At 43.7% G+C, this 17,214-nt stretch overlaps 2 protein-coding genes across 2 annotated transcripts; both read left to right on the plus strand.

The window, feature by feature from the left end:
- Window positions 1-1,071: 1,071 nt before the first annotated feature.
- Window positions 1,072-4,023, plus strand: LOC126384319 (fer3-like protein). The gene has a single exon (XM_050035308.1). It carries the CDS (start codon window positions 1,493-1,495, stop codon window positions 1,952-1,954), a length of 462 nt encoding a protein of 153 aa, XP_049891265.1. The 5' UTR covers window positions 1,072-1,492; the 3' UTR covers window positions 1,955-4,023.
- Window positions 4,024-4,406: 383 nt separating this feature from the next.
- twist1a (twist family bHLH transcription factor 1a) lies at window positions 4,407-6,157 on the plus strand. The gene is made up of 2 exons (XM_050035307.1): window positions 4,407-5,138; window positions 5,587-6,157. The coding sequence occupies exon 1, from the start codon at window positions 4,560-4,562 to the stop codon at window positions 5,109-5,111; it is 552 nt and encodes a 183-aa protein (XP_049891264.1). The 5' UTR covers window positions 4,407-4,559; the 3' UTR covers window positions 5,112-5,138; window positions 5,587-6,157.
- Window positions 6,158-17,214: the final 11,057 nt, after the last annotated feature.

A 17,214-nucleotide genomic window follows, 5' to 3' on the forward strand; every position in this document is an offset into this window, starting at 1 on the left:
TTAATATGATCAGTTACCTAGTTAGTCCAGCTCTGTGAAGCTGCAAGAATTTTCCATGCCTCTGGAACGATTCGTCATCACGAGTGGGCTTTAAAACCACCAGCACTAGCTGAATTCAGAAACTTTCAGAACAGCACAGCCTCTCCTCCTTAAACCACAATAGTTGAGTTGCCCTTGAGTAAGTTATTTAACCCCAAGAGACTCAAAGTCTGGAGACTGTTTTTGTTCTGAACAGAACCTGTGTTTATGTATGAAATCCAACCTTCCGTGCTGCCTATTCAGTTATTAGGCAAATCAATGTTTGTGTTCTTAGTCAAAATGCCTGATTTAAGTATAACAAAATTAAATTTGAAAAACTTTATTGGGTCAAACAGAAAGGAAATTCTATTTGACAAGGTAAATGTGGATTCCACCCCCACATAACCTCAACAGCAATGTGCAACATTTCAAATAAGCTGGACCAACTCTGTAAATGTCTCCCTGCAGGTCAGCTGCTCATGATGGACTCAACATATTACTTTCACCCAAAACTGCCTCATACACACATGTAGCATGTGAAGTTGTGGGGTTATCATGTATCAATTTTTGTCATTTTTAGTTTCCAGAGAGCGTGAACGATGACTGGGTTCATACAGTAGTCTCAGTAAAGCTTGCCCCAAAAAACAGGTCAGACTTAAATGATGTGACTCAACTCTTTCTCAGCATCTTAGTCATCACCACTATCATCATCATCATCACCATCAACAACAATAATAATAATAGGTTTGGTCTTACTAACACAGAGTATGTTAAAGTGTCCAGACACTTTCTCCAGAGCCACAAAGCCCACAGTTACACTGGTGACTCTCAGCCGTCCCTGCAGTGTGGACTCTGTCCTGCCATGGGAACGCACAGTTATTTGCTTTAATTTGCAACAGAAAAGCGCGTGGTGTATAGTGACTGTTAGGGAATGTTCTATTTGGTCTTCTCTCGGCCTGTTTAAGTGATAAAAGTGTAATTATTTAGCCTCTGAAGCAGAGGGGAGAGTGCAAACAAGACTGTATGACCCTCTGTCAAGAGCCTCCGTTCTTCAGAAGCTCATTAAGGGCCTCCAGGAGGACAGCGCATCAATTGGCAGGGCCCTCCAGCTTCCTCTCGGCCTTTTTAAGCCTCCCTCCGCGGATTTAACCCACTCACCGGCCGACTAACGTTAGAAATGGACTCAATTTAGAGCAAGAAGGGACATGAAAGATGTCGCGCTGTGAGGAGGCATAGGCGACTTATTAAAACAGCAGGAAGGGCCCTTGGACTTGAGCCAAATAGGATCTCACCCTGTCGTGCTCTGACCGGATTTGGAGAAGTTCGGATTTACCTGTTGAGATGCTCTCCTGCTTTGGTCTCTGTGTCCGGTGACTGATTTCAACCAGTCCTGAAAGCTGTGTGTGTGTTTGGTGTCAGACATATAAAAGTGACATATTCTCTGAGAGGCTGCAGTTTGGGACCGAATATTGAGATGCAAGTAGACTCCAACTTACTACATTTTGTCAATGACATGAACCGGATGGAGTTTCCGCAAAAGTGCACTTTGGGACCGAATCAGCAGGTGGATGATGACGCATCCAGCCCGAGCGACCAGACGCGGCTGAGCGACTCGCCCTGGAGCGACCTGGAAAGCGGCGAGCGCACCGCGGAGCTCTGCACCGAGCATCTGGTGATGGGCGCACCGAGGTACTACAGCCGCGGGGCGCACGGGCATCACGGCAGGGCCAAACGGAGGAGGATCATCACCGTGGTCCAGCGGCAGGCGGCCAATGTGCGGGAAAGGAAGCGGATGTTTAGCCTGAATGAGGCGTTTGATGAACTGAGGAGGAAAGTTCCCACATTCGCCTACGAGAAGAGACTGTCCCGCATCGACACGCTGCGTCTGGCCATCGTCTACATCTCATTTATGACGGACCTGCTGGAGAACACCTGATTTAAAGGAGCCCAATGTGAACTTTATTCCTTGGAGACTTTGGGTTTGATATGAAATGGCTGAACTGATGAATTTACATTCATGTTAACTTTCTGCAAACTGGGGGTCAGTTCCTGAAATATTAGAACTATACAACAAACAAATATTTAAAAACTATACAGAGTTTTTTACATTTCAATAACTCTCACCTCTCAGAAAAGTAAAGCGGTGACATCATGATTTAATTTTGCCAATGACCTGCTAAATTATTGGACGTGACCTAAACCAGCCGAGAGCAACTCCTCCAAATATTTCTCTTAATATATGTGACTTTTTGCTGCTTTTAAATAAATCTATATGCTATAATAATTTGTGTTCTTCGCTGTGCACTAAAGAAAACAACATAACATGTCATTTATAATTTGGCCAGACTGTAATGTGCACAATCAATACTCCTAAATGCATTTGTTTCGTATTAGAAGGATCCATCCAGACTGAAACAGTAATAATATAATTTTCAATATAAGCTATACATTGTAGGTAGGTTTCTATGGACATGGGCGGATTATGAGACAGCACCCCTGTGAGCACAGATATGCAAAAGGCCCCACCACCTCTCCTACATAGGGCTCAACCAATTATTATCGAAATCGCAATATCCAAATTTCAGGAGCTGCTGTTTTTTGATAAATATAAAAAAAATGAGTCACACCAAAACCATTACAAGAAGCACTGTGGTCTTACAGAGATGATCCGGCCTAAAAATCAGATGTCCAAATGGTACAGACCCCAGCAAAAAATACGTCATACTTATTTGTTTACATTTTCTGTCAATATGAAATGCAAAACTTACAATTCCCACTAAACTGTGACTCATATTGTAATCACAACATCTGTCAAGATGATATTTATTTATGGTATAGTTCCTTTGCGTCTCCTTTCCTGCATCCTGCATCTCCTTGTGGTCACTTGGGGTCTCTTCCTGCTCGGTAGGTGTTAATTTGAGTGACATTTTGCTGGGTCTGTGCCTGACAGGACTGCTCAGTGATCCATCCATGTCTGTGCAACGCTGACGCGTCAGGTGTGTTATTTCAGCACCTTGGAGAGCGGCACAGCCTCACCTGGCCTGATTTTGAGCAGGTGTGGCTGAGGACAAGGATTTAGATTTAGGCTTTCCTCAAAAGAAAAAAAAACGAACAAACGATAGAAAGATTTAAAATCCTTATCAAGTATGTCACGTGCAAATGTGTTAAGATTCAGGGGATTTGAATCACAAATCATTGCGTGACGCTGGATGTTATCTTTAACACAGAGGTGTAAATTGAGTCAGCTCAGGGGGATCCAGGCCCGACAGGCGCTTGTGGCGGCTCCTCCTCATAAAAAGGGACCAGTGTGTCATCCTCCCTCATCAGAGGTGAGGCCTCCCTGTGGATAACTCACACCACAGACCACCTTCAGAAGTTGCCAGATCCAGTTTCAGCCACATGTAGAGGTATTCATGCTGGATCGTGATATTATATCGTGGCAGGCCCCAGAGCTGGGTGGTCATGTGTGCGTGTTTAGTCTCTCTGTCTCTCTTTCTCTCTCTCCTCACAGTCCATCTTTATCACCTCCCGTGTTTGCATTGAGCCCCAGCCGTACACCGCCTTTGGCGACCCCGCTGTGCGCACGGATCCGCCCTGAGAGCTCCCTGGGCCGGGCCGTCTTTTAAACCTGAGCCGCGGTGTCCACATCCCTGCGGGAGGCAGACCCATTTAAGCGCATACCTCAACGCGGGGCCGCTGACGGGAAAATAAACACCTCGGTGTGCTTACGAGCAGTGACCTCCTGCTGTGACAACCTCCTGTGTTTCAGTAGGTCTGATATTTTTCACCGCCACCACTGCTCCCATCTCAGGCGCTGTCTAGACCTGTACAGGGAGAACTGAGGCCTGCAACAGACAGCAGGCATGTGCAGGAATTTATGTCATCTTCTCATTGTTTTTCATTTATTTGCAAAAGGATATAAATACAAGCAAATCCATGTTGAAGTAGTGCAACTTTTAAAAAAGGACTTGGGAATTAAACAAACAACCAGACGTCTACTTTCTTGTCAGTTTATTCTACTGGCTTTAAAAATAGATACAAATTGCTTTGTTAAATTTACAATAAATCCAAACATTATGCATCAGAGGTAGAAATACTTTGGGGTGGGGAAGGGAGAAAGAATTCATTCCTAAAAGAGGGACCGTTCCTCCTGTCCAAATCTACACCTATGATTCAATAACACCGCGCCCCTTGTACACCCCCTTTCGCAATCTTAAGGAGTCTTAAACACCATTTCTGATATTATAGCTAGAGCTCTCCTTCCCCTGCAGTATTATGTTACACCCCTCCTTACCCAATCACAGCGCTCCCCAAAATCCTCCTGCCCGCTCCCCGCTATAAGAGCACCGCTCGTCTCAGTCTGGCATACACCTCTCCCTCTCCGTTGCGCACGAGATTTACTGTAATACCAGCCCACCCCCTTACTGCAGGCCACGCTTCTTATTACCTGTCGTGTTTGTTGATGTTGTAGCCAGTTCAGTGGATTAGGGTCAGGGGTTATTACGCTCCTACAGACCACAGAAAAGGTTTTGGAAAAGACGATGCGGGAAGAGGACTCCTCCCCAATGGACAGCGCGGGGAACAGCGAGGAGGAGACAGACCGTCAGCTGCCGCGGAGAGGTGCGAGAAAGCGGCGGGCGACAAGGAGGCGCATGGATGAGGAGGAGGAGGAAGGTGACATGGAGAGTCCGAGCCCCGGGAAGAAGAAATGCAGAAAGAGCTGCGACGGAGGAGGCGGCAGCGCAGGGAGCTGCGACAGCGAAGGAAGCAGCAGCCCCGCGCGCTCCTTCGATGACCTGCAGACACAGCGCGTGATGGCCAACATCAGAGAGCGGCAACGGACGCAGTCCCTCAATGAGGCATTCACGTCGTTACGTAAGATCATTCCCACCCTCCCGTCGGACAAACTGAGCAAGATCCAGACGCTGAAGCTGGCGGCCCGGTACATCGACTTTCTGTGCCAAGTTCTGCAGAGCGACGAGCTCGACGCGCGAGGGACCAGCTGCAGCTACGTGGCGCACGAGCGCCTCAGCTACGCGTTCTCGGTCTGGAGGATGGGGGGCTCGTGGTCACTGTCTACTACATCCCACTAGCAGGGCTGCTGTGGATGGTACAGCGCGGTAAGCTGAGCGACTTTCACTTTCCATGCTGCAGGGACCTGTGCCAAAATGTACCTATGCGCATTTTACGCACCACCAGCCAAATGAAAAAAACAGCAATATTTATAATGTTCCAATAGGGATACTTCTGCTCCAATATTTCTATTTCATTCCCACTCAACACCTCTAAAATTCAGTAAGCCTATTTTATTTCATTGTCAAAGGTGTAGGTCCTAATATTGCACATTATTTACAAAAGACCTCACCATCCACCTTAAAATGTAAAGTTCCCACTCCATGGTGTAAAGCATACAAGAGGGAATATGCATTCTTTTCTGGATAAACAGATTTACTGACCCCAAAGGTCACAACCAGGTTACATCACTGCAGATACAGCCTACAAACAAACCACACTATACATTTCTATGTCCTGGTTTTTTTCTTAATCAAAATAATATTTCTTTCCCAGATTATCCAAACTGAAGAACCAGTGGATCAGGCCGACCTGTCACAGAGACTGAAACAGGCCAAACACAGCTGAGGGTCCAGCCGCAGTGCTTCAGGCCTCAGAGGAGAGCGGGCTTTTCATTTTTCCCGTTGCAAGGACTGCGATGTTTGCAAGGGAGCACTTAGGACAGACATGACGGATGCGAAGACAGAAAGACCACTGCGACTATGAATGTTGTAAAAACAAAATGAGCTCTGAGGAACTGCTCTGTTTTGAAACACCAGAGAGAGAAATGACAATTTATTCCACATTCCCTGTGACAATGTTTCACAGCAAATGAAGTATTTTGTATTTATTTTTTCTACACAGGCTCAAAATTCCTTTTCCCCCCACTCAAATAAAAGCTATTTATTTTTGGGATATCACAGAATGCTGAATGGATTTGGAGTCTGCGCATTTTGAGTGTTGTAAATATTTGGTAATATCTTGAATAAAGAACATGAAAGTATCATTTTTACCTCTCAGTTGTCTGGATATTCATTATAGACTTCAAGCTAAGCTCAATAACAAGAGGCTGAATAATAAATAATAAACTGGGCAATTTGAAAACCATCAGAGGAAGGCGTGAGGGTGTTTTTTTGACACACAAAATTGGTTTTAAATACCTGAAATTCTTGGAAACTAATTCATGTCCCATAGTCTCAGTACTCCAAGCCTATGCGGGAGTTTATTTTCATTGGTTGTTGCTGAATCCCCAGTTAACTAAACCACAGTGGAGGGGCCAAAAGAAAACATCTCATACCCGTGGCTTATTCTGTAGTGATTTCTTGAGCTCAGGGATCTGGGAAAGCCATAATTAGCTGGTGGTCTGTTTGAACAGGGTGAATGTGGAGCTGTGGGAGGCATGCATGATATTCCCAGATGTCCTCCGAGCCACAGGTCAGCACGGGAGTCTCCTGCAGGTGCTACAGCAGCTTTAACCCAAGAGCTCTATCAGATAGAAGAGGCAGATGCGGGTCATAAAGCACACTGAATTGCCTGTGTCACTACATTATACCTGCAATCCTGATAAAAAAAGAAGTAGTTATTCACATATGAACATGTTTAATGATTAAAAACAAGAATTATAATAGAAGGTACAAGATGTTACACTCAAAACTGTCTTTTCTATCGTTATCAGATTCAATTTAATATTTCAAATTATTTAAAAAAAAATATATGTATCTTAAGTTTAACTGAAATGAAGATGTGCTCAGGTTGTGCCACAGAAACAGAGCAGATGTAATGATTTCTTCATTAAGAACATATCAGTGTGTGTACGTATCAATCCTCTCGTAATTAGAGGGCCACAGATCACACATATTGACATGCAGAAAATAAGTCTTCTTGAGCAAAATCAGAACAGTTTTATCACTTTAGCCAACTGAGCTTTTGCACCCTTCCTGCCATAAATACTTCTATAAATACAAATATCAATTAATTTTCTGGACAGAGACAGGTCCTTGGATGTATTCAGGGAGGGTAGGACTACATAAAACCAGGACTAGAGGACTAGATAGGACCTCATTGCCTTTACTTGCCTAAAGCCCAATGTTTCCTTCCCTTAAAAATCTGTAAATGTCTCATAATAAATGCTTAAAGGAGCAGTGTGTGAAACTGTGTCTGTGTGCCAAGCGTGAACTTCCAGTTAAGATTCCTGTAGTGTTCATTGTCCAGGAGCAGAATTATCCACAGAGGTCTCCTCCTCTCCAAAACAAACAGACCAGGTGATTAAACTGGTAAAAATACTGAATAAAGCAGTTTCATGTTACATATTAGTGTTTCACTGACACTGTTCTACTCGTTGCAGAGGGGCTGCCAGTCCAGCACCTGCTAATGTGCGCTCCACTTTTTTCTCTGATACCTGAAGATCCAGATGTTCAGGAGGTTTTTACCACAAGCCGAATTATCTGCAGAGGTCTCCTCCTCTACAAAACAAACAGACCCGGTGATTTAAAGCTGTAAAAATACAGAATAAAGCAGTTTCACATTAAAATATGTGTTTTTCCGATGCTGTTTGGCTCACTGCGGAGGGGCTGCGACCTACAGTGGCCGGTCCGTTTTGGGCTACTGTAGAAACATGGTGGTACAACATGGCGGACTCCGTAGACGAGGACCTGCTCCCTATGCAGACAACGGCTCATTCTACGGTAACGAAAAACAATTATTCTTATTTTCAGGTGATTACACACTAAAGAATCAATAGATCTCCCTAAATCCTACACACTGGACCTTTCAAGACCACACGGTAAAATACCGTTAAGTCCCCAAAGGAATAGGCTATAACAGGAATACTGCAATTACATCAGCTGGACATAACAGATGAAAGCCAATATACATGTCACAGTGTGTTCTACGTCTCTCCAATGGGGTCGTTGAGCGATGATTATGGGAGCACTACTGTGTTTTTGCATCACCAGTTGCGTGCGGAAGGTAAAGCCATCAGCTCTGACCCGAGGCCCTCGCCTGCCACCGGGGGGAATCGATTCCCACCCTCAGATCACCGTGGCCGTGTTATCTTAAACTTGAGGCTGTTGCTCTGACACGGAGGAATGTCACCTCTGAGGCTTCGAAACACACACGCGCACACACACATATAGGTTATACACACACACAGGGAGATTTCTCACGCCTACCAAACAGGGAAATACATTCCAGAGACAGAAAGAGGGAGGGCTGGTGAAGGCTCCTGCAACTCAGCTCCTGCCCTCTTTGATGTTGGAAGGTGAAGGGATGACCGCTTGTTATCAGTGTGAAGGCATCTGGCTCTCTGGATATAAGCGTGCTATGATAAACTCTTTGATGACTGACACACACACACTCTCTCCCGCTCATTAATCACAGCTTATATCTCTTTGCTCTTTGCAGTCCTCAAACTCCTCTAAAAGTCAAAGGTGTTGGCCTGTGTGTGTTTTAATAATACCAGGAGCTGTAAATCTTTTGTAGAAATGGACTTCTCACGCCTCTGCACAGGCAGTGGGCCCATGTTGTTGATTGTTTGGCTGTTTAAACCAGCAGAGGCTTTCCTGTCTTGCCTCTCCTTTTACTTCTTTCAGCTTGCTGTCTCCCTCATTTCCATCTCTCTCTGAAGTTCCCCATTACAGGGTAACAAGAGCTGGTTTACATTAACCCTCAACACCACAGAAAGACAGGGGGGAGAGGAAGCTGGACTGACACACACACNCACACACACACACACACACACACACACACACACACACACACACACACACACACACACACACACACAGACTAGATTTGCAAGTCTGGTTTCCATTAGAGCTAATTATCTGTGTTTCATCTCAACCTGAAGCAGTTAGTGTGTGTAGCTGTAAGTGTATATGTGTGTGTGTGTGTGTGTGTGTGTGTGTGTGTGGGTGTGTGTGTGTGTGTGTGTGTGTGTGTGTGAGTGCTAGCGTCTTTTTTTTAATTTCTGCTCTGCTGCTTCTGACTCATGCATCTCAAATCAAGACGATCACACCTGAGGACATTCTCTGTAATGCAATGACACTCTGCTTTGCATATCACTGCAACCCCCTTCTCCACTTGTCAGTGCCGGAACAAACGATGACAGGGGAGCGTGAAGACAAGAGATACTGATTTGTTTTTGGTATACAGCAGAAATTGTGAGCACATTTATGTTGATTAAAGGGAAGGTGAATTCTCCTTTTCTAGTGCTTTTTGCCTTTTAAGTCTGTAATGTGCAGCGTACTGAATATGAAATCTTTGGTTATAGGAGGCGTCAAATTAATTTGGTGTGGGCATTTGAGAGGCAGGGTGGAGTAATAATGTGTTTGTCCTGTGTCTGATTATGCTTCTGGTGTTTGGGGTTTCCGGGAATACTCAAGTTGTAATGCTGTGCACTATAGAGCTATTCGATCTTTTTTAGGAGTGCATAAATTAACTTCAGTTTTAGCTATTTGTGGAGATATGGGATGGGAGCCTCCAAACATCAGACATAAATGTGAAATGCTTCGACTGTGGAATAGACTTGTAAGGATGTCAGATCAGAGACTCACTAAAAAGATCTGATCTGGGACATTTTACATGGTCATCCCTGGGCTACATGTTACTTTGTAATATTTGGGAGTTAAAGAATAATATGTTTCTCAAGTATAAGGAAAAGTGGTCTGTCGATATATGGTATGAACCAAAATTACAAACTTACTGTCTCATAAAAAACTGTTATGATGTTGAAATGTATGTGAAGTATAATTTAAACAAAAGACAAAGATCATTATGTGCACAGTTACGTTCAGGAACATTACCCTCGGCTTTAGAGACCGGCAGGTTTAATGCCATTCCAGAGGAGGACAGACTTTGTCAGGTGTGTGAGCTCGGTGAAATTGAGAGTGAGGTCCATTTTCTGTTTTACTGTCTTGTTTATGAGGACTTGAGGGATGTACTTTTTATTAAAATGTCCTCTATTTATGCTGATTTCTTTTGGCTGGACGAGTATGAGAACTTGTGTTGTGTTTTAGAAAGGGAACCTTTTTTGTTGCAGATTTTATTTGTAAAGCGTGGGAGAGAAGGCAGAATATTCTGTTTAAAGTCTGAGCCGTAAAAGGGGCTGTAATTATGTATGAAATGAAAAAAAAAAAATAATAATAATAGTAATGTACACTGCAACTGTACTTTCTTTTTGTGTCTTATAAACCCATGAGGGTTGGGCACTTTGTGCATGACACGTAAATAAAAATAATCAATCAATCAATCAACCAGTGAATTTCCACAATTCTCGATACTCATTTGATACCACGATAAAAATAAAAAAAACAGAACTCATGTATTTCTAAATTCACTACTTTATTAAAACTGTTTCAAACTTTGAATTTACGGATATGGTGACAGACAATTAGTCTGATAATAATTGCTTGAAGCGCAAAGTTAAGTAACGTTAAAGACAGTATCGTTAACGTCACATAATGTTAGCCATCTATTACAGGGTAAGTTATAACGTAAGGTAGCGAGTACCGGTAGCCGCCCCTATAAACGTAGTAAGCTGGCTCTGGAACCCAAATAATGTGATGCATATTTCAGGATAAGTATAACATAACACAAGTGATGGTAAATTGAAACTCACTCACCTTGAATTCTTTAAACAAGTCAGGGTGTCTGTCTTTTAAGTGTTCAGCCAGGTTGGAAGAGTTTCCTCCTTTGGTCTGGAAACTTCGGAGGCACCGTTTGCACACTGGTTTTTGCAAGTTTATAATTACTTATAAATGTCTCCACACATGACTCCTACTACCTGACTGGAGTGGAGGTGTTGTGGCTCCAGCAGCACTTGTTGAAGCCATTGTTTCTAGCAAAGACGATGGAAAACAGGCGGTCTTCTTCTGCAATCGTCCTCGGCACAGACTGATGTGCGTATACTGCCCCCGTCAGTTCTGACAGGGGCCCGCTGAGGGCAAAGCTGTATCCGGTACTTACGGTACCGAAAAAAAAAACAGGTACTGACGTATTTTTTGCGTGTTGGCATCGACTTGGTACCGAAGTATTGGTTCTCATGACAACCCTAATAGTAAGAGCACAGTACACTAATCCATGTAAAAACAAGATGGCAGCCATCTCTGCCAAGTCAGTCTGCAGCCGATCCCGACAAAAAGTGGACAAGGGTTCAAAACCTGATGAAATTTAATGGTTGAAACTTGTTTATTTATGATTAATAGTGTTTGTCGTTTGTATGGCAATAGACATTTGAACAATTTTAGCGACAGCAACAAGCTAAGACATGTTAATTAGGAAGGACTCCTTTGAGGACATTTGGATTTTATTATTGTCTCATTTGAGCACATTGAGACTTTATTATCATCTTGTTTGAGAACATTTGGGCTTAATTACCGTTGACAGTGTTTAGGTTTTTATACTAATTGGTACTGATCCCAAATAGCTAGGAGAAATTAAGCTGACTTTGTCATCAGGAGGGGATGGTGGATGATGTGCCACAAAGGTGACATGCCTACCAAGCTGCAGACCACTGCAGTTCACTGCTACAAAACCAACAAACAACACCGGTTGTCTTTCGGTAACTCTTTGCAGTGTATCCACCAGTTTTTGTGGCACCGAAACTGAGTGTATTTTACCAGCACTTCTTTACCGACATATTTTGGAGTTCCCCAGCTGCATTTGAGCCACCAAATGTGTTTGCTTTAAGCCATACATGGTCTTCACCTAAGCATAACCAAGTGGTTTTTGTGCCTAGACATAATTTCGCCTTCATCACAGCATTGTTGAGAAACATAAAGCTTCAATCTGATAATGTATAAGGTCCATGATTTGCAGAGATGTTTAGTGTCAGCGTTTTTTCTGGCTATTTGATTGGTAACATTCAGAGCATATCTATGAGTCAGAGTTTCGGGGGGATCGGCCATGGGTCACAACGCGTTTTCAGCTGTACCCAATATATAAACAATGTTAAGAGCTGCGACGGTTAGCTAGCAACTGGGATACACACACAGGGTCTCACATGCACTAACATGCATACACAGACAAGCTCTGATCACAACACACACAGAGGTAGCAAGACTGCTTCACTGTATCTTCATATAGTTGTTTGCTGCTATATTAACACCCTGGATGTCACTCACAGCTCCCTTAAAGCAAGCAGGAAGGAACAGAGTGACAATAAGGAAGTCGGGGCAAAGCAGCCCAGCAACATAATGCACTCACACACACAAATTCCCCTGAGGACGGTGCCAACTGCAGCCATCGCTCCTGACCTGCGACCTCTCAAACCGACCCCTGTCCCCCACACTACAGCGACCCCCTCCTGGCCCACGAGCCACCACATTCACCTCCACAAAGCAGCCACTCATTTTGCTAATACCTCTCAGATTGATGGGGCAGAGGAGATGGAGTATGGATCATGGAGAACAGGGTGGGAAGAAAAATGTCAGAGTTTCAAAATGAAGCGTATACAAGTGAGAAAAAAAAAGGAGGAGAAGTGGAGAAAAGGGGGCAGGAAGGAGGGAACAAACTTATACGAATCCTGTCAGCGCTGCTGCCCGGGGCTGTTTATCTTGCAGATTGAGTTAAGCACAAGCCTCTTATAACTCTCCACATACCAGACAATATCACAGTGACCCCGTTTTACGAATATAAACATACGCGCTTTATCAAAGAGCAGCACGGCTCACTCAAACACATAGGCTCTTTCTCCTAACTTAATTTACCGCGCCTTACACAAAGTTCCTTTATTGGATTTGAGTTTTTCTAATTCTGGCTTAAAATGGGGAACTTTAGGGGGTCTATTGATGGAGATTTCTCTGTGTTTACCTTATAAAACCACAGCGGCCTCTTATCATGCATACATCTATGATCTATGAAGCCTGAGGTCACGCACAACACACTGTGTGTTATTCCTACAGAGAGAGGCCATTGTTTGACGGAACATAGGTCCATTCACAGTGATGGGAGTGTGGATGTCAGTGGGGAAATGTATGTTTCCTTGTTGTGTTAATAGTAGAGAGAATTGTCCTGACTTGGATGCATCTGACACACACACACACACACACACTGAGTGTTGCATCATCCTGGATTAAGTTTTTGAGCTTTTCTCTGTTGACAGCAATAACCAGAGCACAGCCGTAGTTTACTGGCGTTCTGAGGGCCCCTGTCATGAGCTAGTACACACACACACACACACACACACTCACACACTCACACACACACACACACGGGTAAAGTGAGGGATGACTTGGCAGTAAGAGCGACTCCAGCCTCAGTGTTGGTCTGAGGGGAGCTGTGCTGAGAGAGAAATAGACGTTGAAATCTGCAGCCTTCCCTCTGGTGTTCACTGTGGGGTGGTCTCTCTCTCCCTCTCTCTCTCTCTCTCCTTCTCCACCTTCTCCACTTCTCCGTCCTCTCTCTCATTACTTTGAGGTGGTCTGTTTCTGTCCTTCCACCTCTCTCTTTCTCCCTCTTTCCCATCCCAAATATCCCTCCTCCTTCGCGCCTCTTATCTGTCGTTTAATCTCCTTTGCTCTGTTTAATAATCTCCCCCCTCTCTCATTTCCTCCTCTTTTTCAAACTCCCTCCTCTTTCTCCCATTTTTGTTTACCTCCACACACAAATACAAAAACACACATCATGACTTGTTATTTACTCTTTGCTGTTCACCATAAGTGTGTCTGCAGCACCGGAGAGTGTGAGTGTACTTTAAGAGAGGAGGAAAGCCAAGCTGAGACGAAAAGAAAGATTCCGGGACTGTAAGAAAACAAAGTCTTGCTGATGCAGTGATTATCGCCGGCCTGCATTTTTCTAGCCAATTGTCCTCTGAATCGGTGTGTGTGTGTGTGTGTTTGGGTTTTTTTCTACTTGGCAAAAAGTTTATTATTAGAGCACTCTATTTGCTTTTCTGACTGTTGTTTTTCTGTCTGTGTTTCCTTTTCTTCTCCTCTCAGAAGGTGTTGGTTGTGTGATTTTATTAGCCTGGCATTTGGTGTCACATGAACAGTTTGCATGGTTTTTTTCAGGTCCTGTAAAACAGGCCTAAATGCCCCATAATTCTCTTCCCCTGGCTGCTCGGTGATGGTTGGTGCCAACTTTCAAAGTCTCTTTCACACACACACACACACACACACACGCACGCACACTCTTGAGTCATGGCACACAAATAACAGGAAAAGTGTAAAGTTACACCACCTATTTTAAAAAAAGAGCCAAAAGGTCTTGTTGAGACCAAAAGCACATATAAATGCAAGGAAGGACACATTAACACAGAGAGGGTGAGAGGAAAAAGTGTGTGTGTGTGTGTGTGTGTGTGTGTGTGTGTGTGCGTGTGTGTGTGTGTCCAGCAAACTAGTTTCAAGAAATGATAGCATAGTAAAAAGCCAGGCGCCAGGATTACAACAGGGCAGAGCAGTGTGTGTGTGTGTGTGTGTGTGAGCACATGTATGTGGGAGAGTTATAAATAGTTGGATCATCTGGAGTACATTAGAGGTATGCTGTTTAAGTGAACAGGTCCGCTACCTGCAGCCACAGAAACCTCAGAACAGACACTGCCAGCCCCAAGCTGGTCTCTCTCTCACACACACACACACACACACACACACACACAAAGAGAGTGAAAACCAATCAATAAAGGCACAGCAGTTTAGCAAGACAGAGCTAAAACAAATTGCTGCACAGACGGACAGGTTGGGTGTCTGACAGGAAGTGGCTCGTACGATAACACAACCTGACCGTGGTAAATCTCCACAGCTTTAAGATAAACAAGGGTTATTAGTGAGGGCACCGCAGGGATATCAACTCTGCTATTAAATGGTGGGCCTGACGTGACTTTTAAGCGAGGGGAAACATAATGTCTGAACAAGGTTGTTTAGCTTAGAACTGCCCATACACCACTTCCCGGGGCCACACACATGAACAGCACCTGCATGCACTAGTGGGCAAATCCACACACAAATATGTCGGGAAGGTCTTGTGCTGAAATAATACAGGTTGCACTGCCCAGAGTCCCACATGTTGCTATTAAAATCTTCATCAAGCATTAGTATTTAAAATCCTATCTATATACATGCTCTTCATCCTCTCTCGAAGTTTGCCACAAATCCGAGGCCCCCAAAATCAGGAGTTGGTGCAGGAAGTAGACCCTCCCCCCATAGCACATTTGCACTCACACGCACTGAAACCTGAGCCACAGGAAGTGGTCCTGCGCAGCATCATGTCAGGGCAGATTAATTATTCACCATTTGAAAAATGCACCTTTCTCTCCTCTCCTATATTTCCCTCCTCCCTCTCTCCTCCCTCCCTGTCTTCGTCTCTCCACTTATTGTTTTCATTTCAGGTCCTCCAGAGAGGAGCAGTCAAGGAGACAAAAAGCTCTGCTACCTGCGTTATCTCAAAACGAGCTGCGTTCAGACTCGAAATGAGCCGCTGCTGTGGTTGCACAGGCCCCAAAATTCCGGGAAATATTCTCCTGCGGTGTTCCCCGAAGACTTGCGGTATTCCTGCCCACAGTATCCCCACAACGCTTTTGTGGAATTTCCTAAATGGAAGAAAAGCAGGTTTATTTGAACTCTTTTGAAAACTGAAACATATATCTTCCTTATCGCTCCATGGCTGTATTATTTTACTGTATAAACCCAACTGTGAAAAGGCTGAGCGAGAGAATAAAAAGGACAATTTTGTGCTGCTTTTATGAGAATAGATTGAACAAATAATAAAACCACCCAGTTAACACATAATGTGGGCGATTAACACTGTAAAACCTCCTTCCAGTGACCTCACCAGTAACTATTTAGTGTAGGCAAGTTCACAAGTCAAAACATGAAATTAAAAAATAGACTCTGGTATTTTTAGAATTGTGTATAATAATGTTTGACAGTTAATGAGTCTTCAAGTAGAAATAAGAACAATGCTTGCTGTTTCTTGACCATAAACTGTTGCAGAGCCAATGGACAAGAAATTGGGCAAAAGCTTTTCTTTAAAAAGTTGTTTTTTGCTGCTTATAATTTACTGTACTGAACCATTCCAGCCCTAATCAATATGCACTTTGACAAAGGATATAAAGCAGGTTAAACACAACCTGTGCAACTTAAGTCTTACAGATTAAATACAATATCATCATCACATGAAGCTGTGATTTGATGGTGCCATCAAATGATGTCTGCTCTTTTTGCACAACAGAGCCATGAAAACCTTGTATTGAATTTGTCCACTCCTGGTCTTGTTGAGCAGACCTTCTAATAAATCAAATGAGCTATATAAAATAATGTAAAAAGTCCGCTAAGAGACACCGAAGAAATTAAAGTGTCATTGAAAAAACTGCTACAATGATTGGTTGTATTGAGTTACATGCAAGACGGTGGTATTTTAAGGGCTCTGGGCCTTTTCCTGTGTCAACTTCTGACTGCTGTTCCCCCTGGTCATTACATTTTTTTCAGTGTTTGACTTGCCATGCTGCTACATTCATTTATTTTTTCCTTTTTATGGCTGATATAACTGTAATCTAGGAGTGGCTAAAGGCTCAGGGTGGGGAAGGTCATCCATCATTTCTAAGATTTGATTTTGATCCCCAGCTCCTCCCATTCACATTTCATTCATCAGAGGTGCGGCCTCAAGTTACATGCCTTGGGCTCAAATCTGAGTCATCTGATGACTTAAGACTCAACTTGACAAAATCAAAACAGACGTGCAACTTGACTTGGACTTTAATGCAGTGACTTGTGACTTCACTTAGACTTGGGCCTTTTGACTTGAAAACTCTTGATATCTTCCCCGAGCCCAAAGATTAAAAAGTGCACCATTGAGCAACTTCATTTGCCTTGATTCCCTGAGTCAACTTAAATAAACGCTATTCATCCCCAGCAGGTCGATGTTTGACCCCCACCTTGTTTGAACCAATGGACAGCATCCAGTCAAGTTGCAGGAGAGAACCAAGAGGATCAGAGCAACTGTTGGAAAAAATGATACTAAAGATAATTTAGTTCACATGCAGGACTTAAGACTTGACTAAGGACTTGCTTGTCTTGATATGGGGCTTGACTTGGACCTTGAGTGCCAAGACTTTGGACGTACTTGTGACTTGCAAAACAATTACTTGTTCCAATCTCTGTCATTCACATCATCCTTGAGCAAAACACTGAACCTCAAACTGGGCCATCAGTG

This window comes from Epinephelus moara, chromosome 22 (genome assembly GCF_006386435.1).
Source record: "Epinephelus moara isolate mb chromosome 22, YSFRI_EMoa_1.0, whole genome shotgun sequence".
In the NCBI taxonomy this organism is placed as follows: Eukaryota; Metazoa; Chordata; class Actinopteri; order Perciformes; family Serranidae; genus Epinephelus; species Epinephelus moara.